Source organism: Alosa alosa, chromosome 12 (assembly GCF_017589495.1).
Source record: "Alosa alosa isolate M-15738 ecotype Scorff River chromosome 12, AALO_Geno_1.1, whole genome shotgun sequence".
NCBI lineage: Eukaryota > Metazoa > Chordata > Actinopteri > Clupeiformes > Clupeidae > Alosa > Alosa alosa.
In genome coordinates, this window is record NC_063200.1 from 32,003,418 (window position 1) to 32,031,352 (window position 27,935).

At 46.2% G+C, this 27,935-nt stretch overlaps 1 protein-coding gene across 2 annotated transcripts; it reads right to left on the minus strand.

The window, feature by feature from the left end:
- Nucleotides 1-1,425: 1,425 nt before the first annotated feature.
- On the minus strand, nt 1,426-27,622 carry mvb12ba (multivesicular body subunit 12Ba). 2 transcript variants are annotated; one of them, XM_048258560.1, is made up of 10 exons: nt 27,409-27,622; nt 22,174-22,296; nt 17,221-17,328; nt 15,268-15,364; nt 14,420-14,549; nt 13,962-14,099; nt 10,529-10,623; nt 7,744-7,799; nt 7,453-7,512; nt 1,426-5,046 (listed from the first exon to the last, which is right to left on the minus strand). In XM_048258560.1, exons 2-10 carry the CDS (start codon nt 22,282-22,284, stop codon nt 4,957-4,959), a joined length of 885 nt encoding a protein of 294 aa, XP_048114517.1. In that variant the 5' UTR covers nt 22,285-22,296; nt 27,409-27,622; the 3' UTR covers nt 1,426-4,956. The 2 variants fall into 2 exon arrangements, with proteins under 2 accessions (XP_048114517.1, XP_048114516.1); XM_048258559.1 differs by having other exon boundaries at nt 27,185-27,622.
- Between the last annotated feature and the right edge of the window lie 313 nt (nt 27,623-27,935).

The following is a 27,935-nucleotide window of genomic DNA, read 5'->3' on the forward strand; positions in this document are numbered from 1 at the left end:
GCCCAGCAGCGTTATTCTCAGTCTGTTTTCCTCCACTTGCAGAACACCTTGGTGCAACCACTGGCTAGCCAACAGGACATCAAACAAAGCCCTTCCGTCCCACATACGCATCCATCAAGCAGGCAGACCATACTAGAGCAGGGAGTGGAGGGGTCATTAGTTGGGGGAAACACACGACTTGCGGAAGGGCCGGCCTTTTGATCTCCCCAATACAGCCGGCATCCTTGACCATGAAGGGCTGAGCAATCAGTGACCATGCTTTTCACCAGCAAAGTGATACACAGAATAGGACGAGAGAGGAGTGTCAAGGGGACAGTATTAGAGGAGCAAAACAAAGCCTGCAGATGGGAAAAGAGAGGGAGCAAGAGAGAGGGGAAAAAAGAGAGCATGACCAGGCCATCGTTGCCTCACTCTCTCCATCCGTCCATCAGAGGGCCTCAGCTCACACCTTGGCCCATCACAACTCAATAAGTGTAATCACACACACATGCCCAGGGCCTGGGAGAGCGCCGGGCTGAGAGGCACACACACGGATCCCCGGAGCGCTTTGATGCCTGTCTCACTGGGGCTGAACTCGCTCCTGTGTTCAGGCCCTGCTGCTTTACTTAGGTCCAGGCTTATGGAGAATAAAACAAACATGGACATTAACTGATACAGCATCAGGACAGATCAGTAGAGGAGAAATGGGAAGAGATTCTCAGTCCAGCCTTCAGGTTCTACTTAGAGTTCTATTCACTTCTTGGGGTTTATATTCCCATATGGGGATTGAAATATGAAATATGGCACACTTCCCACTCTTTGAAATGTTTTACCATGAAAAGCCTATACATCTTACATTCACTACACTTGTAAGACTGTAATGCAGGATGCGTATGCAATAATTATTTTTACAGCTGTTGTGACTGTTTATGTGATATTTGTTATATTTATGTGTAACTAAATGGTTCATTCAGGACACACATCAACTTTGAACTTGTCCCAAGAGCAAATTAGCAGATCAGTTTCTCTTAACACAAACTCAGGAGTAAACATCAGCCTTAGTATGCTGAAGGAACAAAAAAACTGGTCCAAGTTTGTGCTGGCACATAGGAGGGGTCTTGCTAGTTCATAAGTCCTAATCTCTCTGTTGTTTTACTGGGGCTTGTTAAAGCAGCTGGGGTGGCAGAGAGATGAGAGAGCATTTGCCCATCTGCGTGTGCCACTGCTAACAGCCGGCTTAACATCTACCAGAGGCCCAGAAGATCCAAGCGGAAGAGGGGACATGTTAACAACGAGGGATTGTAAACTTGAACTTACGATGCTCAGATGTCGACAACAAACAGACATATCCACTCACTTGTACATACAAGCGCGCACACACACACATAAAGGGATACACACACAAGTACGCAAGCATGCCATAATAAAGACAGCCACACACACAGCCCCATATTGACTTTTACTGACTGAAACACACAAGGGAATTAGGCTTTGGAACCATGAAAGTGATTGTGTGGCTTGTGCGTAACGTTGGATGTTTTTTTTTTTTTTGAAAGGCTCTCTGCCACAGGATGCTAAGAGCACACATAGAGATGTTACCAGAGCAGGCTTCCACAGGATGCTGTGTATACACAACAACAGCAGCAGCAGCAGCAGGTTCCCTATACAGCACACAGAACACGGCAAACGTGCAGCTATTTTCACAGAAAAATGAGCATCACACAAACCAGTCAACAGTATTATATACATTTATACATGTATGAAAAAAGCATATTAGTTAACAGTTAAGCGATGAACAACAACCACGTGGAGTTAGTGTATTTACACGACACAGTCCAAAAATGACTAACACATATGTAATTCACCCAAAGGCAAAACAAACAAACAAACAAAAGTAATTTGTTTATCAGTAAAAGTTGTTCTTTGTGTTCTGGGTGCATGAATGCTGACTTAAGAATGATGGTGCAATGACATGAGAGCTTCTAGTGGCTGTCGATCATTTTCACAGCATCTTGAATTCTCTGGCCTCCAACACAATATCAAGTCGTCTTGGACATATTACTAACAATACAGTTAGTCTATATTTAAACTTTGATTAAACAATAATAATAATAATAATAAAAAACACTTGAAAACTGGACATGTTCTTTTCTTAAAACAGTTCGATAAATTGTTCATGTTCTGGTTCGAGCTTAAGGCCAACTTAAATTCAAACCTCTTTCAGAAGCACCCCTTTAAACTGTACCTGCGGTCCTGGACACCATAAATGTTTTCATTCTGCACAATACTACCTGCACACACAGACACGTTAGCTAGTAGGCCTAAGCAAGAGTCAGAGATGGCTGCTGGAGAGAGAGTAGACAGCATGGCGCTGGAGGATAAGGCCTAAAGGATAAGGCCATGTACAGATCTACAAGTCGAGTGGTTAGATATAACGATCAGGCTTGGTGGAGTCACAGGTAAAAACGCTATTGGTCATCACTACTTTGTTAGAAAGAACAACAAACGCTTACAGTGGCCATAGTTAACTCCACGTTGCCAGGACTTTAGTGGCTAACGTTTTTTGGAGTGGATTACCTCACAGTGTGCATGTATTGGTTTTCGAGGCTCGCATTTGAGACGGAATCGTACGGACGAGCGTTAGCACTTGGTGTATCCGAACAGAACAATGTCACCTGAGTTTGGTCGGCCGCCCATTAAGACAACGCTGCACCGAAGAGAGATTCTTGTGTACACGAGAAAGGGTCGAACCGACCGGCAAGCAGTTGGTGTGTTTTTAAAAAGTGAGCTGACCGAAGACATTGAAGAAAGTGATTACCATTAGGCTGGCTCAGAGGTCAGGGTAGACACTAGCTAGGGCATAGATTCACTCCCACTAATTAGAAACAAATAATTAATCCCTATTGCGACAGCAAAACGTCAAACAACACGGACAGGTGTTAACACTTCCAACCAAGCAGAGCGTGTTCTCATCTTGAGTGTCATGAGTAAACGGAGTTGATATGGCTAGTGTCAAGTGAGTCTCCAAGTGGGACTGAGAGACAGTGACAGTGGCAGTGACCTGAAAAGACCGGTCCAGTCATCTAACACACGGGTCAACAGAGGACATGGGCGTACACGGGGTCAAAACATCAGTGAACTGGCTTAAGCGACAAAAAAAAAAAGTGACCAAAAAAAAAACATGCACTCTCACAAGCCAATTCCGATTTTTTTCTTAAGTCTAATTCTGTTCACTCTTTTTTACAAAACAGAAGAGGCATTTAGAGACTCCTACTTTTGTTTGAGACATACAGAGACTGACAGGACTTTTTTTTTTTTTTAAAGTGACCTTTCATAACAGGCAATGTCAATACTGTGTGTGAAGAGTTTTTCCTGTTGCCTTTTACACATTAAAATTCTAAACTAGCACTACGTACACACACACACACACACACTCTCTCTCTCCTTTTCTCTCGCTCACACACACACACCTCTTAAAAATGAGAAACTTAATTAAAAATGAAAAGTAATGTGAATTATGTGACCAAGGTGGACCATAAATACTGGAATTATAGTAAACAGAAATAAGCACATTGAAGTATGCCATGAAATGCCACAATGAAAATAGCTACGAGACCAGTCCAGGACTCGTGCCTTCAGAGTTCTGCCAGCGGGCGCTGGTCAATGTGTGACCATGACTGTTAGTGGTTGTGTTTATGTTCTGACCCACCAGTCTGGCTGACCATGGGGAGAAGAAAAGTCCTGGCGTGAACCAAAATTGAGACTTCGAATAAATCATAATAGTGCACTCAACAGAGAAGTATTTTAACTAAAACAAGACAAACATAATAATATCAACACTTCAAAGCAATCCTCATCCATGACTCATTCATATATGAAGGGGGATGGGGGAGGGCAATGTTAAGTGTTCTTTTTATGATTTTAAAGAATCAGGTTCAGATGTTCATGGGTGTCAATGTGCTGAATTGACTAGGGGCCTCCTCAGACATAAGTAGTAGTGTCAAAGTTAGACAGAGGGGGGAGCTATATCCCACACAGACACATTGTATATTAGGCCTGCTTTCTTTTCCATCTGCAAACACTTGAAAGCGACACAAACACAAAGGATCTGTAGTATCTGTCTGAGACCTGTAGTATCTGTCTGTATCCATGGCCTCAGTCAGCAACAGTCGGACAGCAACAGCAACATCTCTCTGGCAACCAGTTGCTTCTTTGTGACATCACAATGGAGGAAGAAGTGTTTATTTCCAGGGTAATGCCGAACCACGTGGAGCCAACTAGGGCAAGCGAGGGAGGAGTGTGTTTGTGTGTGCCTTAGCTTACACCAGTCAGGGATATCAGTTTGTGTGAGTGTGCCCAGATCTATGGTATGGTGTATCTGAATCTGTGTGTGTGTGTGTGTGTGTGTGTGTGTGTGTGTGTGTTCCTTTAGTTCACAAGGCTTTCTGGTTGGAAGTCCTCCAAAGGCCGAAGAGTCTCTGCATCCCTTTTTAGTTCTGTAGCGTTACGTAGTGGTTTCCATTCGAAAGAAAGTCAGTCGACTGCTGCGCTCCTCCTCCTCCTCCTCTCCACAGAATCAACCAGCAGCAGTGATGAAGAGAACCCCAGAACGGGTCAACAGGGCTCCAGAAATCAGTCTGCACCGCATGCCCCCTCTCCCCTCTCTGTTAGTCCAAAGTCAAATGGAAAAAGAACACTGCAGCGCATCCTCCCGCTTGTCTGATTCATTTATTTCTGAGTTTAGCGTCTGGTTTTCATACTCACTAAGGGCGAGTGGGGGGCATAAACATGACTATAGAGGAGTGGATGAAAGGCTGTGGAAGAGGGCACTGGTCCCCCACTCTCTCCCTCTTCCCTGTTGGCTCATTCTCAGTAGTTCTTCCTGCTCCTCGTCCTCTACCTCCGGGGGGGTTGGGGGGGGGGGGGGTGGCTCGTGGAGGGGTCTGGGAGAGGGAAGGGGGTGTGTGAGGAGTCGACTCATGCTTCGGAGCCTCCCATGGTGGTCCGCGTGGGGCTGGGAGGCAGGCGGGCTGCTGCGCTGTGCTCGATACGGAAGCTGTACTCGTACTGAGAGACACAAAACAGAGAGAGAGGGAACTTAAAACTGTATAGAGATTTAAACAACACCTCCAGCATAGCTGTGTGGAGACAGACATCCATATTCACACTAAAAGCCCACTTGTGGTTGTTAAGCTGGACCATAACCGTGTTACAAAATGAGAAAAGATAAATTCAGATTAATTAGATTAGAAAGATGTACAAGCACTTCCTGTTGTTTCAGGAAAAAATAATAGAGGGTGGAACAGTAGGTACCAGGGTAGGAATTTCACGGCGGCCACAGACATCACAAGTATCACAGGAAAGAGCTTTTTCTCAGCTTTTAAACGATGTTAGCCGATAATTGCTGTGTTGAACGGTTCGCGAGAAAAGTAAATAATATAATTCAATTTAATCATACATTCTACTGAAGGTTTTGCGTCCATGATCTCCCTACCCATTCATCTCTTATACTTCACGAACCCTTCTTTTAACACATGACAAACATATATCAGAATAAACAGCAGACCTTACCGAATACAAAGGTGTAAAGCAGTCCCCTGTACAGTTAGCCGTTCCAGAGTAATCCAGTTTTGAATTTGCAGTAAATTTCGACATGCATGGATGTCTCCAAATTTGGGCTTTAAGTTTTACAATGTAAAATATGTAAAATAATTGCTGTGTTGAACGGTTCGCGAGAAAAGTAAATAATATAATTCAATTTAATCATACATTCTACTTAGAGTTGGGTATCGTTTGGGTTTTATCTGATACCGGTGCTAAATCAATACTTTTAAAACGGTGCCGGTGCTGAAATGGTGCCTGAACCGGTACTTTGTTTTTAAAATGTTTTAAATTAAAATGGTCTAAAGCATGAATGGCTTTTTTTATTTATTGATAAGACAAATTTGAACATGAAATTGAACTGTTATATTCAATTTACTATCAATATCTCATTGCTCCTACAAATAATACATTTAACAGCTTGCCATGCATGCACACACAATGGTAAGCTCTGCTTTCAAGTTTACCCAGTGTAGGCTCTACTTTCCAGTTAATTCAGTGTGTTCCCAAATGCTTCAAGAAATTTCATGTCTTAACCCATAACACGCAATAGTTTTGAACATGTCAGGCTACATGTCGGTGTTGAAGTGTTTAGATTCCCAGCGCTAGCCTAGTCATTTTAATGTTTCATACAGTGATGCAGGTCTACAGGTGATGCAGTGAATAGGCTAAATACAACTTTGATCATTTTTATATGCTACTACTGTATAGTTAACTTTGGCCTTGGTGCCCTGACATGTGGACTTTGTGCCCCCCACCAAATATGCCCAACTGAAGGCCAAGTGGCCTTGCCCACAGAATGGTGAAATTCCAAGCCTGGTAAGTACACTCCGCTAACAGCAGGTACACACTATGCTATATCCACACACATTGCTATAACCTGGGAACAAGATGGCCAAATATATTTTTTTAAGTGTACTTTTTTGGCCTTTTTATGCCTTTAATGAGACAGGACAGTGGAGAATGACAGAAAGCGAGCGGGAGAAAGAGTTGGGGGGGGGGGGGCTTCCGGAAAGGACCGCGGGGCGGGAATCAAACCCGGGTCGCCGGCGTACGGTGCAGGTGCCCCAGCCAGTTGGGGCCAGGCCAAATATTTATTGGAGACGCTGAACAGGTGGCACCAGAGTAGAGACATGTGGGCTAAAGTACATTAGGAGAGTCAGAGATGGAAAGAGAAATTCTACACTACAGCAGTACAGTTCATATGTAAGCAAACTCTGCCCCCTAGAGGCCAAATTCAATGAATGCATTCCTGACAGACATTGCAGACTAAATAAGTAAACAACTTTGTCCCCTGGCTCCTGTTCATGTGTCAGAGGTTTGGAACTTAAAAAACTCATTTAAATTCAATCTGAAGCCACATGTTGCTATACCACACTAGACCGTCTCAGAGCCAACACATCAGAGGTTTAGAAACTAATTGGATTTATGTAATTAAAAGGAGTGCGATATCTGACATGACTGAGTTCATGGAGAGGTTTATGTGCTTTGTCTACAGCTGTGCGTATAAACAATAAATTAAGTCGACTGGCACCAACATTAATCCAGAGTGTTCTTCTCCCTCACTCACACACACATTAAATTCCACATGTACTCCTATGGGTCATAGTGGTACATACAGTACACCAAAGACCAAAATGTAACACTTTGAAACTTAAATGGGAAGTGAGTGAAGACAGAATTCCATCAGTTCCTCTGTCTGTTTATCTCTCCGTCTGTCTCTGTGTGTGCGTGTGCGTGTGTGTGATACGGTCAGATGGAAGAATGGCGGAATCACATTTTATATTTATAACAGGTTGTTTTGACATCATCAGTTTTGTGTGTGTGTTTTTAAAATCAAATTCTGACCCCATCTCTGCCCAGTACACTCACCTCCTTCTCAATCTCCGCGAGGGACTTGATGTTAATGCCCATCAGGTCCACCTGCTGTAACTGCAACAAAAACATGGGAGCATCAAAATACATGAATACATGAAACTATGCCACTGTTTTTTGTGTTTTTTGACTGATCACAAAACAAGCATGCATATTTTCAACCTCTTTCTATTAATATCCTTGGATTTTGAGAAGTCTGCCAAGAGTAAAACAGATACAAACTCTGGGCAACACATCTGAAGTTTGTGCAATTTGTGCGATTTTAAAATGAGCAACGTGTCCACTCACGTCACTGGAGGCACTCGCAAACTTGTCAGAGATCATGAAGGGCACTCCATCCATCGCTGAGACGAACAGCACAAGAAGACATGGAGAGAAAACAAAACACGCAACGTCAAAGGGTATCCTTCAAGCATTCACACGCGAAACACACTTGGCTAAAACAGGAAAATCGTGTCCACACCAGCCCTGTCAGACTGATAAGTTTAAAAATACCTTTTTTTGGGGGGGGGGGGGGGGGGGCAGGGCATCTATTATGTAAATGGTTTGGTGTGACTGGGTTCAGAAGGGCGAGACATGGACAGGACAGGGAGAAGGGAGAGAGCCAGAGGTCAGTAAGGAGAACCTGGCACTTTTGTGTGTTTTGTGTGTTTAATGTCTACATAGCACTGCAGTTACGCACTTACAACCAGGGCAGCGACCGCCTTTCAAACAAGCCAAATTAATTTGATTTTCATCACAGTGGGGGTAAAGGAATGTAAACTTTTCAACACGTAAATCCCTTAGAGTTGTCAGACAAGGGTTCAAGAGATGCATTTTAAACAGCCTTTGAGCAGTAGTCAGTAAGTTTTTTTTTTCTTTCCTCCAGCTATGTAAAAATGCAGACCCTTATAATATAACATCCACATCAATCCAAACAAAGTCATTTCATCATATTCATAACCATGCATTCGCTGATCCAGTTCCCTGACTGCCTTGAGGTACAATAAAACAAGACCTATTATGTTTTTTTTAAAATATGACTGCAAGTACTGTAGGCCATTTCCAACACAGTAATGTAGTTCAAGGGAAATACTACAATTGTGAACATTCTGGAAATGAATACTGCCCCATCTTACTGAAAATGTCACAAGACCTCACAAAACCACTTTGGCCTCGAGGTTTTTTGAAGACCTCATTTTCATTTTTATACATTTCTTTTAGATAGAACACTAATTAGAACTCTACACACTCCAGCTGTGATATACAGGGGAGCGTTCAATATGTCTTCATGGGACATTCAGATGATGCATCCTCTGCAGCAGAATGAGCGAGTGGCATTGGCTATGACGGGCGGCGCATCTCCATGGGTTTGAGGCATGAAGAGGCCATGTCTGCGTATCAGCCCAGACTAGAGGAGAAGGACTCCGAGTCACGGCCACGCCAGGGGATGAGCACTGACCTCTTTGCAAAACAAAAAGCACAAAGCCCCCAAAACAGGAGCTGACGCTTCAGGATACGAAACGAAACGAAACGAAGTAGAAGGATAAGGAACGGGACGGAGACACAGCGGATGAAAGATGAAAAGTCTTCAACTATGTCAAGTGGGAATGCCAAGACACAAGACACAAGACACATACAGAGGGGGAAAAGAAATCGGAGCATAAGACACGCACACGTACGCACACATGCCTACACACACACACACACACACACACACACTCGGAGTCATCAGTGCGAATCATCATGGCTAATGAGGCGGATTTCAAAGACAGAGTGCCGGCGATGAGACGATATGGGAAGAGGATTCTGTATAAAGATCCTTAATTGCACAAGTCATAAATCCATGGGAAGGAAGGAGGGAGAGAGAGAGGAACAGAAGGAAAGAAAAAAAGTCTTGTGGGAGAGACAAAACACAGACACAGAGACAGAGAGAGACAGAGAGAGAGAGAGAGAGAGAGAGAGAGAGAGAGAGAGAGAGAGAGAGAGAGAGAGAGTAAAGCCGGGGGTGTAGGGGCGGAGGAGCAGTGGAGGGAATTCTGATGAGCCCCCCTGTCAAAGATTAATACTGTATATGCAAATTACTCCAGGCATTTACAAGTTCTGCCTAAGCTCCCCAGATCCACCTTCAACTCCCTCCTCTCCCCTCACCCGCATCACCACACCCACTCACACCTCCTGCACTTCCTCTCTTCGTCTCGCTCTCCCTCCCTCCTCTCCCACTCCTTCTCAGTCACCCTTTCCATCCGTGACTCACTCATGTTTCATTCATCCTACACCTCACCTGTCATACAAAACACTGTTACAGAGGTGAGACTGGGGGTGGTGTGTGTGTGTAGCTGTTTTGAGGGGCAGGACTGGCATGAATTAATTGTGATTCTTCTCTCCACTCCACTGTTGATGGACCCCTGGGAAATGTGCATCATCGTTTGAGTATGTGTGTGTGTGTGTGTGCGCAGTGCAGGAAAAGAAGAAAGCAGGTGCCACTCCTATCTGCGATCGGTTTCCACAGACGCATGAGAAAAGTGTGGGGTTACCGTGACGCCTGGCAGGCGCTTTGTTTTCATGCTTGCGGCGACGCTTGTTTGTTTGGCTTTGATGAGGGTGGGAGGTTCGGCAAGCGCAGATGAGGCGACGCCGCTCTGTAATTGTTCTCGGCTTTAAATGGTTGTGTGTGTCTGTGTGTGTCTGTGTGTGTCTGTGTGTGTCTGTGTGTGTCTGTGTGTGTCTGTGTGTGTCTGTGTGTGTCTGTGTGTGTCTGTGTGTGTCTGTGTGGTTGCTGGGCGTTTTGAACTGGTTGAAATTGTAATGTGCAGGTGTCTCAGCTGCCGAAGAGCCTAAACTCTGACCGGAGGCAAAAAGCAGGTCAGGACGAGGCGAGAACTCACTGGGACTAACCTGGCCACATACACACGCAATCATTCCAACAAATACACAAACAAACACACACACAAAGAAGCACTCAGACACACACACACACACACAGCTAGTCTACTGTCTCACAAAACAAAAAACAAACACAACTCGTCCTTTTCTTCCTTTCTTAGTTCTGTCCTGACACTGAACGGAGGTGGGTCTGGAGGGGTCAGCTCACCTGAGATGGCGTACAGGTTGGAGTTCTGGTGCTCGTAGTCCGGCCTGGTGGTGCTCTTGCCTCTGAAGCTGGCCGGTAGGGTCATGGATATGTGCCTGTAGGGGGCAGAAACAGCAGCCAGATTATCCTCACTGTCCAAACACACATCATAGAGAAGGTACACACACCAGTGACCGGAACTTGGACCAGGGAACCAGCTGAGGAAGGGGCGTGCCAATGCGACAATAATGCTTTTGATGCCAATGCGACAATAATGCTTTTGATGCTTTTGATGCTAATGCAACAATAATGCTTTTGATGCTAATGCGACAATAATGCTTTTGATGCTAATGCTACAATAATGCTTTTGATGCCAATGCTATACTAATGCTTTTGATGCTAATGCTACAATAATTCTTTTGATGCCAATGCTATACTGCTTTTAATGCTAATGCTACAATAAGGCTTTTGATGCCAATGCTACAATAATGCTTTTGATGCCAATGCTATACTAATGCTTTTGATGCCAATGCTACAATAACGGCTTCTACACACAGTTGTGATCAGTCAACGCATGCCAGTGGGTGTTCCCGACGGTAGCTTTGCAAATGACTTGAAGTATAACTGTAATTTGATTGGTTGGTGCCGTCCGTCGATTGACTTGATTGGCCGGTGCCGTCTGTCGGTGCAGCAACAGGGCTTCTTAACACGAGCGACGGGAGAAACACGACGCAACGGACCCACAATTCAGTTCGCCAACGGATGACGTGAGCCCATGTAAAGTGAATGGGATGCGTCTCCAGCACTGCAACGCACGCAGCTCTGTGTAGAAGCCAAAATGCTTTTGATGCCAATGCTATACTAATGCTTTTGATGCCAATGCTATACTGTTTTTGATGCTAATGCTAAAATAATGCTTTTGATGCCAATGCTACAATAATGCTTTTGATGCCAATGCTATACTGTTTTTGATGCTAAAATAATGCTTTTGATGCCAATGCTATACTGCTTTTGATGCTAATGCTACAATAATGCTTTTGATGCCAATGCTACAATAATGCTTTTGATGCCAATGCTATACTAATGGTTTTGATGTCAATGCTGAGAGGACTGAGCATATTCCAGTCTTGAAATCAGACCGTGCAGGATGCTGCTGCTGGGCAGTGCCCTCTGCTGTGCACAATACTGCCTCCTCATCACATTATAACGCACACACACACACTTCAAAGTGTTGGCTCTCTGGCCTCTGTTCTAAGTATAGGCACATCGGTATGACAAGGAGGAACAACATACGCCCTTCTCTGTCTCTGCACCTGCTTAACGTCTCCCTCAAATGCACACAGGAGATTTAGGAAAAGGAAAAGGGAGTGTCGAGTGTCGACATGTCTGCGATGACGAGCAGGTGTGTGAGGGTGTGCGTATGAGTTTCTGTGTTTGCATAACTTATATAGGAGGATTGAGCATATGTAGTGGGTAGACCACACAGAGTGTGCACACACACACGCACACACACACACATAATATTCATACTTTTAAATTATCCATCATCCAACATCTACTTAATCCTAAAACAAGTCAAGATGGTTCCCTCCACTGCAGCAAACTGTTTGGGACCATTCACCATCTCTGAAGATGCTCACGAAGCTGCCAGTCAAGCTGAGCTCCTACTGCTGTCTAATGGACTTGCCTAAGCTGTCAGAGTGGTGAATAATGCTCGGCCTGTTCCAGTCCCTCTAATTAAATAAAGAGCTGAATAAATGTTCCAGCCGCACAACCACCACCAACAACCAGCCTCCTGTTCCACTGCAGTTCTGCAGTTGGCCCCCGGCCTGAAGACTTGGCATGGAGGGGGGGTGAGGGGCCTGAATGCGGATGCTAAACTGAGGCCATCAACAGGAAATGAGAATGACAGAATCGTAGGGAGAAATGCAATGATGACACTGCAGGAGTGGCGGGCGGATATGGGCTCGGTCTATTTTTATACGTGCAGAACTTCTGAGGGTTTTTGCAGACAGGAAGACTGCCAAAAAGCCAAAGGGAGGGAATAGAGAGAAGGAAGAAGGATGGAGAGAGATAGAAAGAAAGAAAGAGAAAAAGAAAGAAAGCGACAGAAGGAGAGAGAGAGAGAGAGAGAGAGAGAGAGAGAGAGAGAGATAAAGAACACAGCTTGTATGACGAGAGAGTGAAAGATTACATGGCTACAGGGAACTGATGTGAGGGGTGGTGCTGGGGTAGGGCACAGCTGTGGCTTTAAGCAGCTTCCTGTTAACACACACACACACACAGGGAATTGTCAGATTCTAACCACACGGCAACCACATCCTCCACCACGTCGTGCCACATCCTCGGATCTCACACCTAAGCTGCAAGTTCCACCTGACACGTTGGCCTCGGCGCTGTCCAGTCTCATCACGTCAGCGGGGCCTTCTCCTCGGAGGGGCAGCCGTCGCCTAGCAGGCCACACTGGAATGTTCACGACAGGTCTTAAGTAGGCCGGTTACCAGGCAACGTGGGGCTTAAGTGAACCGAAGGGACTGGTTAAGCAGTTCGGATCGCCACTAGTTGAGTTCAATAAACTGAGATACTTCCAGGGCCATTCAGGGGAGACATGAGAGCAGCCTGAAGAATGTGTAGTGTAGTGTAGTGTGTGTGTGTGTGTCTGTGTTTGTTTTACTGGCTCTAAGGTTCACTGGCTGCTTACACCACTACTCTCTCTCTTTAAACACACTTTTCCCCTAAAGGAGGCCCCTCTCTTCTAAAAAACACACAAACACATGCACACACTTCTCCTGAAGGAGGAACCCCGCCTTAAAAACATACAAACCTCTAAACACTCTTATACACTTATAAACACTCACACACACATACACTCTGTTCTTAGGCAGCCCTTTGTGTTTGTTTAGGTCATTATCTGAAGAACGCCGCATATCTGGCTGATGACCAGTCCAGCTCCAAGCCCTCTTTCGCCTCTCTCTCTCTCGGTCTTCCTGGTCCACCTCTCCCCCCTCTCTCCCTCTCACACAAACAGTCCGCTGCAGCTGGGGCTCCACGCTCAAAGCTAGTCGGACAAGGCCAGACTCAACAGACGTCCATCTCCTGACAGCTGGAATGCCGAGCGGCCTCTCCTCCCAGTCTCTAGACAGCAAGCGGCTTCCTTTTTAAGGGGAAGCTGAACCACATGCTCCTCCGCACATGTGTACCGCGGCCAGATGTGCTCAGATGAATACATATGCATATGGTGTACAAAGAGACACAGACATAAGTCCATACACATCATACAGGACTAAACACACATGCAAATGCATATGGAAATTGTGAAAACATATAGACAAAACACACACTGGCAGTCCCATATGCCCACCTAAACACATACTGTATGGCATATACAGACCGTGTACCCCCCACCCCCACCACACACACACACACACGAGATGTCCGAGAAGAGTATACGTACTTGGGCATGACCGGCGCTGGAGTGGAGTTGGCGGTGGTGACGGGCTGCACGTTGTTGCTGTTGCCCAGCACGGGTGACGAGTCCTCGGCCCGGGGCACCTTGCCCATGCGGTACCAGATGCCCATGTTGTTCAGCTCTCTGTGGAACCAAACCACACCCACTATCAAACCACAATGACCACAGACGGGGCCTAAATAAAAAATGAACGGGATAAGAGCTTATGCATTACACTGTGCACTCTTCTGCAGGATATGCCGATTACACAAGCTATAAACAGAACACTACTGAGACACTTTGATCATCTTAGAGTCGTTTCATAGTCTACACAACACATGCACTGAGACTGTTGCATCGTGGCTGGCTTTGTGAGGGTGTATTTCTATTGGTTCATGTGTGTTGTATCATGGCTGGCTTTGTAAGTGTATTTCTATTGGTTCATGTGTGTCGCTGGTACTGACCCTATGAAGGTGTACTGGGGTGGGGCCTGCTTGGACCGGCCCAGGATGCGCACGTCACAGATGGCCGCCTCCGTGGAGTCCCGCGGGATGAACTTGATGCACAGCCGCCTCTTCCTGAACGCCTGCTCCTCTGTGGGTGTGTGAATGTGTGTGTGAGAAAAAAAAGAGAGAGAGAAAGAAAGAAAGAAAGAAAGAAAGAAAGAGAGAGAGAGATGTATGTGTGTGTGTGTGTGTGTGTGTGTGTGTGTGAGAGAGAGAATGGGTGTGTATGTGTGGAGGGGATTTGGGGACAACAGAGAAGGTGGCGGATCAGTTGACAATCCAATCAATTACATAAGGCAAAGAGCAGCAAACACTAGACTAGACTCCAGCCCTGAGCAACAGGAGACCGCAGATACCTTCTCCGAGCGAGCGCTAAATTATTCATACAGAAGAGAGAGACGGAGAGGGACAGAGACCGATTACCGATTTGACTACAGCTGTGAAATCCAAGGAGCAACAGACTTGCTGTTCCTTCGTCTGGAGTGGTATTAAATTCCTGCTGATCAGCATACAGAAGTCTCCATTGTAAGACATTATATGACGAGGACGACGACTTTAGAGGGCAGTGGTCAGTCGAGCCTTTTATGACCGGAAGCAACGTGCCCCTTTTTGTCCTACGCTCATGAGTAGAGCTTTTATGATTAATGAGATGGTTTTAAACCACCAAAACACTTCTTAACCACTTGTGCCTACTATTAAAATATAAATACAGAAAAGACCGAGACACCAGGATGGGAGTTGCAGGGCGACAGACAGACAGACAGACAGACAGAGAGGTAAGTAGTGGTCTGCAGCCAAGTGCTTACGGGTGTCTATTGTCTCCTGGATGGGGATGAAGCCCACAGGCAGTGTGTCCTTGATGTCAATCAACTTCATGTCCACCAGCACATTCCCTAAATGACTCTGCAGAGAGAGTGATAGTGATAGGCCACATGATGGATAAAGAGGAAATAGGGATGGGGATAGAGAAGGGAGAGAGAGAGAGAGAGAGAGAGAGAGAGAGAGAGAGAGAGAGAGAGAGAGAGAGAGAGAGAGAGAGAGAGAGAGAGAGAGAGAGAGAGAGAGAGAGAGAGAGAGAGAGAGAGAGAGAGATAGAGATAGAGATAGAGATAGAGATAGAGATAGAGATAGAGACAGAGATAGAGAAAGACAGAGAGAAAAAGATAAAGAGACAACATATTGAATACTATAGATATTGCTCATAGATACTGCTTGTATGAGCCTCCATCTGAAATAATACTCCAGGCATTCAGACAGGCCATTGGGGGCTCTATAATTAGACACCAGGCCCACACACTTGACTGTTACACTTGGCTGTGGTCCCTCTTGGGTGGGATGGAAATAGCTGTTGGATAAATTTGATTAGATGCAGTGCTTACATTTCTCTTCTTCTCACATGGGGAGAGGGTGCTAACTGAGTGAGCGCAGACAACAGCAACTCATGAAAGTCATGCGCCCGCACCAGCAAAGAAAAGGCCTCCCAGAGCCAAAAACCAACAACTGTGAAGGGCTTCAGCTTTTGTCAGAGGGCCAGCTACTTCTTCGACAAATGACTGGAACTTTGGATTCTCAAAGAAATGCCACAGAAACACGAGTTAACACATTCCAGGTCTCACTTTGAAGGCAGAGTTGATTTGCATTTTGTGTTTGAATCTCAGAGATCAAACCGTAACAGATACAAATCAAAATGACCACTCCCGATTTCGGAATCCCACTCTTGAGAGGGACACGGGAGACTCAGGAGCTGCCCATGACGAGCTGCATCTCTCTCTGGTCAGATGAAGATGCGGACTCTCGTCCTGTCTCTGAGACTAATGTGGCCATATCGGTTTGTGTCAGCGCTGATTACATCCAGCGGGGTCTGCAGCGGCCAGAGCGGGCCAGACAAAAACAGCTTCCGCTGATTAGACTGTCGGCACTCATCACGTCACACACGCACGTGGCGGCGCCCGTGAAAGCCCATAGCGCCGGGCAGGAGATGTGGCCATTTCACCGGCACAGGCCACAACCTGTGAGCTTCACACACACACACACACACACACACACACACACACACACACACACACACAGGGTCATATCTGTTTACGATCTCAAGAGTAGTGATGTGGGAGTTGATGGTGCTTTCCGCTGTGTTTAGACTGTTGACACTCTGTTTAGAGTTCTGCAGTGAAGTCATGCCTATGAAAAGATGATGTTCTGGTGGAAATGATTCGGAACCGCACGAGCCCTCGGATGGGACGGATTCCTTCCACTCACTCTCGCCCGGCGAGCCGCAGCCAGGAGCAGTCGTCCGGGTCGACCTGGGACACGGGTCCGAGCGTGTGCGAGTGTGTGTGTGAGTGTGTGAGCCTGTGTGTGTGTGTGTGTGTGTGTGTGTGTGTGTGTGTGTGTGTCAGAGGGGGGGGGGATTCCAGCTTTACAACTTAACAGGCAAGCACAAACAAAGTTAGGAGGCCGGGTGAGGAGCTTTGGAAGTGTACAAAATGAAGACATCCTATGGCTAATGAGGGAAATGAAAGGCTGCACTAGGGGAATGAGACCAGTGGAAAAAAAAACACTGGCTGGAAGTGGCTCCTTAGGAAAGAATTTATCTCCTGATGGCAACGGCCTGCTGTTAAGGACAGCAAAAGGCATTAGGCTAGCTGTGTTTCACCATCCCGAGGCATTAGACGAGACATCTGGGGGCAGTCTGTGAAAAGGGCTACACTAATAACGTCCTGAGGAAGTGAGGCGGCAAGAGCCGACAGATTCGGACTTACGTTCTCTTTGGAGAAGACACGGGTGAAGCACAGGTAGCGCGTCACCTTGGACTTGAATAGGCCGTCTTTCCACAGGTCAGCGTCCATCCCGTCTGTTGTCTGGGCAACCTGCAGGGAGAAGGAGAGGCCATACTGAATGAATTCGACACGCCCTACCAACTGAGTTTGATCACAGAAAAAAATGATAATGGGGTTTCCACAAACAAAAAGTGTATAAAGACTGTATTGTAAAGGAATTCAAACAGTAAACAAAGGGTTGTTTTGTCTAGTCTAGTTTTGTAAGAGGTTATGCAAACAGAAACAAGTCATCCACACAGACACAGAGATCTTCTGTTTTAATTCTGCTAGAGCACCTTCCACATGGTATTTTTATCTTCTTGAGGTTTATATTTCACCTCTCAATGCCCAGTCTTTCCATAACAGTGCCCTCAGGAAAGACAGTATCTGCTCTACAGACACTGAATAAGTCTGTCTAGCAGTGAAGGCATGTGGATGTGTGTATGCATGTGTTTAGGGTGGGGGGTGGGGTGTTCTATTGCTGGGAATGTGCACTAAACGCCAAAAGCAGCTGGAGGAGCTACCCACATACAGACGGAGTGTTTGGTAGCACCATGGCAACAAGCTTCACACAGATAATGTACATTCCTAGAGCGTATGAGTATGTGTGTGAATGCGTGGGCACAGGCCAACATTAGGGGCCACGGCATCACTTATGACGTCCACAGCGCTGGCAATACTGGGGAAGATGAGTGCCATGATAATGTGTGTGTGTGTGTGTGTGTGTGTGTGTGTGTGTATGTGTATGTGTATGTGTGTGTGTGTGTGTGTGTGTGTGTGTGTGTGTGTGTGTGTGTGTGTGTGTGAGCACGTCACAACCTGCTGTCTTTAAGACAGAAATAACTGTGAGGACGAACTGAAGGAGGAGGAAGTGAAACTCACACTAAGGAGGAAAAAAGGATAGAAGTGAGACACTGACAAACCCAAAACCGCCAGTCAGTCAGAGCAGGTTTTAAAAGGTGGAAACATAAGGAGAAAGAAAAGAAACAAATGGAACAAAAAAAGAAAGGACATACAGAAATAAAGAAAGAGAGAGAAGTGAAAGCTCTCTCGAGCCATGGGCCTTCCGCCCTCCTCTTGCCCTCTGTTCCCAGGTCAGTGCACACAGCATCCTGCTAAGGGCCGATGAAAGGCATCGGAGGAGTGAAAGGAAGAGGAAACACCACTGAGGGGGGACCCACTGCCACTCCACTCCTGCTGTCTGCCTTTCCCCTCACTTCTCCTTTCTTTCCTTCTCTTTCTCTCTTTCTTCTCCTCTCTTCTCTGTGTGCAGGGCCCTTCTTGGGTGGGCTGTGTGCGAGCACTGGGCTGTGTGCTTTCTCGGACATGAGAGGGATGCGTGTCTGAGCAGGCAGGAGGAGGTAGCGCGCTGATCGCTCCTCAGCCGTCTCGCTGCCACCTCCACTTCTCGTTCTGGTCTGGCAGGAGTTGACGTCAACGGAGGCGCGTTTAAAACAACACAATGGTGGCAACTGCTCGTCCACGCCCTCTTGTTTTCTTGAGGCCCTTTGCTTTGTTTTTGCGAGTCACAGTCCACACCCAGCCAGTGCCAGTTCCACAGCTGCGAGGTCACTAGAGGGCAGACACTGCTGCTAAAATGGGACAGTAACTGACCGTCTGACCAGCTATGTAATGAAGGTGATGTTGGGCTCTGGGGCAGCCATCGGTAGAAAGCAATCCCAGCAATCCTGTGTGTGTGTGTGTGTGTGTCCGATGCCTTCTGTGGGGGAGTGGGGTGGAGAGAGGGCGGGCGAGAGATGCGTTTGGAAACAATGAGGGGGATTACAATGAGTGTATTCATCCGGCGCGGCCTGCAAAGAGACGGCCGTGGGGAAGGAAGTTCAGCAAAACAACAGCGGAGAGCACAGGCGATTAAAGCAGAGAGAGAGAGAGAGAGAGAGAGAGAGAGAGAAAAAAGAGAGAGAGGGGCTCTACATCACAGACCGCCAGTCAGAGGTCACCCCACGAGACCGCAGTCAGATTAGCCAGACCAGAGAGAGTGGAGGACAACAAGTAATCCACTGTTCCACTCGCAAAACAATACAGCTCTCTCTCTCTCTCTCTCTCTCTCTCTCTCTCTCCTCTCTCTCTCTCTCTCTATATCTCTCTCTCTCTATATATATATATCTCTCTCTCTCTCTCTCTCTCTCTCTCTCTATATCTCTATATATATATATATATATATATCTATATATATATATATATATATATCTCTATATCTATATATATATATATATATATCTCTATCTCTCTCTATCTATATATATATATATATATATATATATACTCTTTCTCTTTGCCCCTCACCCGGCTCCTTTTCTGCCCATCACTCATCCACTCCCAGGGAAGGCGCTGTGTGAATGGGGAGAAGTGGGAGGACCGGGGCGCTACCAGCAGGGCAGGGCTCCCTCTTTCACGCGCTCTCAGCTCCCCACACTGGGAGCATTGTTGGCTCCCTCTCCTCTCCTCTCCCCCTGCTCTCTATGGTGGTGTAGACTCTGCTCCTCTGGGCCAAATTCAACACCACTCCCAGGTCCAGTCCCAGCCCCTGCGGTCTCCCTATGGAGTTCCCTCAGCCATGACGCCCCTGCGTAGACTCTGCAGAAAACTGGCACAGAAAATCTCAATGACCGTTGAGAGATTTCATTGAGCAAAGGTTGCAAAAAGCAGAGCAGGATTAAAGTGGAAAAGGTGAAGGGGGTTGCTTGTACACAAAGAGAAGGACAAGTGCAAGTTATGGGACCCAATGACTTCTCTCTGAGCTAGAAAGAGCAGAAATAAATGGAGAGGTGCAGCCAGGACATCTTGTAGATCTCTGGCGCAGGAACACACAGGGCTGTTTCCTGCAACATGATGTTTAATGCCCCTGTGTATTGCTGGGGTTAGTGAAGGCGGCTCACTCTGACCTGCTGAAGACACACACACACACAAGCAAATGTGAAAAGCTGTGGACTCGAATGTGTGGGGCCACTTTCCCCCCTTAGACTGAGGTCCCCCAACACAATCCTCTCTCTCTCTCTCTCTGAGTGTGTGTGTGTGTGTGTGTGTGTGTGTGTGTGTGTGCATGCCTGAGAGACTTATTAGGTCAGGTGACATCGATCAGCTCACGTTTCTCCCGGCTTTCTCCCCGCAAGGAATGCCTTTGATGCTCGGCCAGGAGAGCACTTCATTGGGAGCGCGATCAAAGTGTGTGAGAGAGCGTGCGAGTGTCTGGAGTATCTAGGTTTGAGAGTGGACATTACGTGTGTGTGTGTGTGTGTGTGTGTGTGTGTGTGTGTGTGTGTGTGTGTGTGTGTGTGTGTGAACAAGGATATTTTCCCCCTTGGCACACAAAACAAAATGTAAGGAGCTACAAGAAATAAACCTGTCTACCCCTTAAACTGTTCAAATAACATGTACAACACCGACAGTCGTTTGTAAATAAAAATACCTATAATTATCCTCTTAGGTTGGTGAGAAGACATTGCACAATGGCTCAGCCATCTAGCCACTTCCTAAAATTGTGCTGACCACATTATAGGCTTTTTATGGAATTTCCCCACTAGCAAGCATGCAGTCAGTCAGAGGGATTAAAAAACCCTCTTCACATCTAACTGTATATTGTGATGTCTATCTGTTTGGGAATCCACCCATGAAGCATCAACCCACATTAAAGGCTGTCACACACGGCTGGCGATGCCACAGTCAAACACAACGGTGGAATTCTGTTAATCGCTTTACTACACACACTACTGGCGACGCGATCCCCCATCGATTCAGTGGAGATACACTGACCAGACAGCCGTTTTCTATTATGACATATCAAAATAACCCTGAGCAATGGGACGGTGGCGGTTGCCCCATCGTTCCACTAGCTGTGTGTGTTTCCCCATTTACTTCAATAGATTCTATTCCATTTTGCCAGTAGCCTGCCCTAACTCGCTGTTGCATCGCCGGCCATGTGCGTAGGCCTTAAAGCTGCTAGCACTTCTAGCTGCTCCTGCTCTTCCAGTTGAGCTACCAGGGAACTGAATGGAAGGAAAATTGGACGGGAGAGAAAGAATAACAGGTCCATGCAAACGACACGAGGCCGAGGCGTCCACAAAGAGACGAGAGATAAGACGTGAAAAACTACAAACAAGATCCAAATGCAAACAGCAAGGAGGAGACGGGAGAGAATGTGGGAGAGAAGAACAATACAAAACAGATGGAGATGGTGAGAACACACAACTCAATGTGTGTTCGAGAGAAACGCCTTCCTGACCCAATCCACATCCCCAGAGTTTCCAAATGTGTCGCCTCATAAACAAACAACTCACCTCCTCCCACACACACACACACACACGCACACGCACACGCACACAGACTTCTACCTCATCAACCTCCCCCCTCAGACACACACACAAACAGACTTCAACCTCACACACACACACACTTCAACCTCATCAGCCTCCTCCCAGCGCCACTGCTGGGCAGACAAGCTTCTCTGCTGCCCTACTTCTCACTCCTCTAGTGGCTCAAAATAGACACTGTCCAGAGGCCCTGTCCCCCAGTTCGCCACAACAGTGCTGAATTTACAGACCCAGAGAGGGAGCGTGATAGACTGAGTGCTGGTCTCACGTGACACATTCCTCTTACTGCCTGAGTGGAGTGGGGGTCCTTGCAGAGTGCATGTACACAATCAAAGTAGCTGCATTTACATGTGCTCCTGTCAGGTAACTGCATCAAAACACCTTAGTCTAAGGAAAGGTTGGGAAACAAATTGTAGAAACTGGTAATTGATCAGCTATGATTGTAGATACATCCATGCACTTGAGGCTTGTGGTACTGTGCCTACACATTAGAGCAATGTAACCTGATGCCATCACACACACACACACACACACACACACACACACACACACACAGAGTCCTTACCACATCATATCCAGTGGGCGCCCTGTTTCGGGAGGCCACTACCCCGACCCCAGTGATCGGATCCATGGGTAACTCTGGCAGTGCGTCCGACAGGTCCCGTACCTCTGGCATCACGGAGGATTTCTGGAGAGGGGGAAGAGAGAGAGAGACGGAAAAAAAAGAGAGGAGAGAAAGAAAGAGAAAGAGAGATATCAGTAACTCCATCCTCACTCAGCACCTCCTTTATCAGATTAGGACCACAAAAGCAGAGCAGAGCCAGGGGGCTGCGGTCTGGGGTTGTGATACAGGGATTAGACTGCACAAGACACACAGGACACACAAGCTCAGATACTGATAGCTGAATGACTGGCAGGATAAAGGGCTTTACAGGAAGAGACCGTTGTTAGACGGAGTAAGTATGACATGCAAGGGCAGGGAAACAAGGCTGCTGCAGGGAATGGAATTAGGTATCAATTTAGCCCCGATAACATAAGAACAAACAAAAAGCTTGATCCAAGTCAAAAGAATTATGAGTCTGTGGAATGCAATAAGTGAGATCACAAATCAAGTTAATAAATAACATTCTTCAGTCAGATGCAAGCTGCTGAACAAAAAGCAGCTTGTTCAGCTTTTCAAGCGTCTACCATGGCTGGTCAGTTATCCTTCACTAGAACATGTCATAGTCTACCTTAGGGAAACCACCTGATTGGGAAAGCTCCTAAGATAGTGATAGTGCGAGAGGAAAAAAAGATTCACATGCGAACATGACGACACCCCTCAAACGCGATCAGCGGAGAGACACGGCAGTAAGCCAAACTCCTCTTGAGCGTGTCAGAACAGCAACAGACCCGATGGTTCATCCAAGCCTCCCAATGCTATACAACTGAGTGGGAGGAAACAACATGGGCCACAGTGGAGTAACACTGTGTGTGTGTGTGTGTGTGTGTAGGTGCATCTCAGTTGACTGTACAATTCCTTCTTGAGTTTCTCAAGAAAGCAGCTGAACACTAACAAACACCACACACACAGTGTCTAATGCCATCAGTCAGTCAGAGTGGGTGGCTGGCTGGCTGCTGCGGTAGGCTGGAGGAAATCATCTGACAGGCAGCAATGAAAGCTTAACCGAAACTGTGTGATCTAGATAATCCTCTGTGAGTTAAGAGGACTTTGCAGAGATTTCGGCTTTCAAAGAGACGCTTAGGAACAAACAGTGACGCCATGACAAGAAACATCCAAAAAAATCTTGATCGCTGTGGTTGAGCACCAGACACATGCTGTAGGCCATCAGCTAATGACAAAAGGACAAACGCTAACAAACTTGATGCAGGCTCGATTAAATGGGCATAAAGTACTCCGAATGAATTGCAGATGTGCTAAAGGACAACACTTGCTCAAAAAGTACACAAATGGCTTTGGAGTTTGTTTTTTTGTTTTGTTTCCCTTGTTCTAAATTTGGATTAGGAGTTTGGGAGCTGACAGTGCAGGACAGGATTCTGCAATCTGCACGGCAATCTGAAAAGAGCGCAGACGCCGGTTTGTCTGCACTGATTCAGTCTGATACAGATAAGCAGAAACTTGGCAGCCATTGGATGCAGAGATAGACTACTAGCTATACTTTAATGCTTCGCATTCCTCATTGGCCAAGCTCACAACTTCTGAGAACGCACAGAGAGGCTCATGTTCTCCCTTCTTCCAGGAGATCCTCCAGTCCGCTATGACAGAACGAGGCAGCAGCATACTAATGAAAGCCGACTTTCAGGGGGCGAGCGAGCAGGGAGCTTTAGTGAGGCAGGCAGCTAGGCAACAAGGCCTCCCTGCCTGGCATCTCCTAGGCGACCCAGCTCCCTGGCCTGAAGGGGTGACAAAAGGCCGCCTCAAAGAATGCCATCCGAGTGAGTCAGGAGAGGCCAAGGTAAATAACACTCATGAGAGAGAGAGAGAGACCCAAACGAAACTTGGCACAGGGATATGGCGCAAAGACAGGACTTGTTCTTTAAACACAAGACACACCTGACACACCTGACTTGACTCAGGCAGGGTGGGACTCGGCTATTACATCATCACTCTCTGATAGACATAAGAAAAACGCAAGACATAGGGATTATCACAGAGTTACCTGCATCCTCTTCGTTCCTCTATTTCTGTGGCAGTCAGCCTTACCCTCGAGACTTGGAGGCAAGTAAAGAACTGGAGAAGGGAGCGCTTTCAAGAACAAACAAAGGAATACAAAATACCCCATCAGAAATGACTGCAAAACAGACCCACACTCCTGGTTCCATTTTCATTGTCAGAGACAGACCTTAAATATTCATTCATCTATTCCAGATATATTCACACAAGGCAACACACACAGCACAAGTGTACACTGTTTCACTAAATGCCCCCAGCTACAAACTACTCAAAGCCCTAACCACTACCCTGTCAACACCAGACTCCTGCAAGAGAATAAGAATAAGCATGTTTTCTTTATATGAAAGGCAGACTTCAAATGATGCCAAGTGTGTGGTTTGTATTGAAATGAGTTTAAAAGTTGCCTTTAATACGCAATGAGAACAGACTGGTCATATGCCCCGACTTACCCTATTTTGTTATACATTAAAGATTTTAAGAGTGTGGCACTCTACAATCTTGCTCTGCAAATACAAGAATCTTTGCTGCAAAAGTCTGGCTGCATCTGCAGCAGTGCACACTCATGAGGCCTGGTGCGGGGGAAACCTCTCTTTGGACAAGCTTAAATTCCTCCGGTGAAGACGACAACATCTCTATAGAGACTTGAGAGAGAGACGGGAGCGGCCAAAACCGGAGAGACGAGAGAGAGCCAAGATCACGCTGGGGCTCAAGCTTGTAACGCAAGATGAAACCACAGGGAGCAAGAGAAGGAGAGAGGGGGGGTATGAAGAGAGTAGGAGAAAGACAACGGAGAGAAAGACTGTCGTTTCGGTTCTCCCGAGGAGTCAGAGGGGGAAAGAAAGGTAGCGGGCAACGTCCCGGTCCAGCTAGCTCAGCTGGATTCGGAGGGCAGACGGTGAGGGAAGGGGGTTCCCATGACTTCCCAGGAGCAGCAGGGCTGGACCAAGCTGTGCTGCCGCTTACTCAATTGTTGCGGAATTCCACCACCTCTCCCTAAAAGAAAGTGGCTTCTAGGGGCATTTATTTGCACAGGTGGCGGAGGGGAAGAAAGTGTAAGCAAACACAGTAAAGGGAAACTGGCCGAGCCCTGCCTTCCATCTCACAGGAGCGCCGCTTTTACGCCTCGTTTGCGTCGGCCGCTGGTTCTCACACAATTCCCACACCCCTGACAGGAACGAGCGCTGGCCATGGCCAACCTGTGGAGAGCGATCCAGCACGAGACAAGACTGCACTACAGCCTGCATGCTGGAGCTCAAAACAAAACGACCAAAAGAAACTGCTGACAATTCTGGACCATTTCATGCAATTCATGACCAAATTCAAGACCGGTCAGACAGTTTAATAGGTGAAATGATGGAGCAAACATACTGAGGAAAATGCAACTCTCTACACTTAAATTATTCTGATGAGCATTTAGCAAAGACTTGGGGGCAAATGAAGGGCATGAGAGTTTCATCATCCATCTGCCTTTTCCCCAAGCAGTTATGAATTCAGAGACTTGGATAACCACATCAAGCCTTATGCCTGATTAGATTTATTATGCATAATCCTGCTTTTCAGGATATGAGATTCAATCAAAACTGCATGTCCAAACTGATGGAGCAGACATCTGTTTTCTGTTGTCTGTTCCTCTGATAATAGTAGGCTACACTCACTAGTTTTTGAATAGAAATATAGTGAGTGACATAAGTTTGGAAGACAAAAAGTCAGAGCTTTCAGATAAGTGTCAAGTGTATCAAGTGAAACAAATGTTACTTTGTGAACCATTTTGATCTGCCACATTTCCACCATAGACACCCCCCCCCTCTCACAGTAGCCTAATCGTTAACGCTGAGCGGTTAAAGAATGTGTCCGGGTAAGGTTAGAAATGTCCATTTCCACTGATGACATTTCAAGTGAATAAAAGGCTAAACAACTCAGACTGCCGTTTCTGTCCAAAGTTAGCACAGTGTAAACAACTAAGTAACCTTGAATATAGATAAATTAAGATGGTAACGTTAACATGACGTGAAAGCTGCAGCATCATCTCGCATCTTTGCGGTTCCACCTGATATCTTTTACCCACTCTGATCTGCACTGGCAGTCACTAAGCTATTCTGATGTTAACACGTTAACCTGTTAAAGAGTAAGATAAAGTTACAAACAAAACGAAAAAAAGACATCTACCTGTAAGTTTAACAACGAGCTAAGTTATCAGCTAACAAACGTTAGCTAGTCAAAAATCCAGTGAGTAAGTAACACTAACCAGGTTTATATAGTTAACGTTAGCTATTATTAATTAGAGGTGCAAGTGATTATTTAAGTATGATCTGTTATTTAATAAGAACTACAATAAGAAGTAAACAAATCTACACAGCACGGGTAATGGATACTGGGCTGTGTCGCTTTGTTCAGGTAGCATCCAAGCAAGAGCTGTACTGTTTGCTAACAATAGCTACCTTGCTAGTGATAACTAACGTCAACGTTAGCCATACATTCCTAGCTGGCTACCCAGCGAACATAAATGACAACCATCATCCGAATCCTTGCAAGGGAAAACAAAATAGCTTGCTAGCGAGTTAAGGATGGTGAGTAACGTTAACTGTGTGTAGCCTGCTCATGCACTTCGCCAATGCATTACTATAATTGACTAACTACAGTATTGTTGATTTTATACATAACCACCTTACTCAAACCCTCAATGGAATCCACAAACTGTTCCGTTTCAAGTATTTGACCAGTTAGCTAGCATGTAAACATAGCTAACCGCTGGACTAGCCATCCAACGTTAGCCAGCGATAACTCAGAAACAGTAACGTTTGACATCATTGTACACACAAACAAGACTGAAAATACTAGTAAGTAAATGCAAACAACACTGAGGTAAGGTTAGCTGTACGTATGAGCTCCTTAGCGACTTAACTGTTACTCGTAGCACAGCGTCCTTCCTTTTCAGACAAAAGCAGCTTTTCATGACCACACACACTGCAGCAGGCAAAAGAAAGCCTCGGAAGGGCTTGGGGCCACAGCGGAGGGGGGATGCGGCTTAGGGGGGGAGGCCAGCCCTCGTGGAGGGAGGCAGCAGCGGGAAAGCGGCGGCTAGCTAGCTAGCTTGCTAACTAGCTGGCTAACATAACGTTGTCTTACCCAGTGAGGTCAACAATTTTATCTCACAAGAACGATTTCAGTTTAGATAACTAATTCTTCTGTATCCTCTTCTGTTTTCCTTACGAAATCAGAACGATAAAATCCGCATCTTTCTGGGGATGTTCATCCAAATGAAGTGTCATATGTCTCCTGGCGCACTAGCTGCGATCGGAGGCTGCCATTTGATGGGAATCAAGGGAAGTCTGCCACCGAAACTGCGCACCAACTGCTGTTTCACTTCTATTAATGGGTTATGACTGACAGTGATGGAGCAACTGGGACAGGAGAGAATCAGGGTCCAAAACCATGCTTTAACGGGGCAGAACATAGTAAACCGTATTTAAAATCTTATGAAAATGAACTAATTTAACTGGTCAAATAAAAATAATGTGAGAAATATATTTTAGGTGTAACTTTGTAGGCCAGCACAGTTCAGCACAGTTTACACATGGGAAAAGCACAGACAATTCCAGATGGTTAGAGAAACTGCTCTGTTAAATGAGTGTTTAGGGCAACTAAATGGCTAA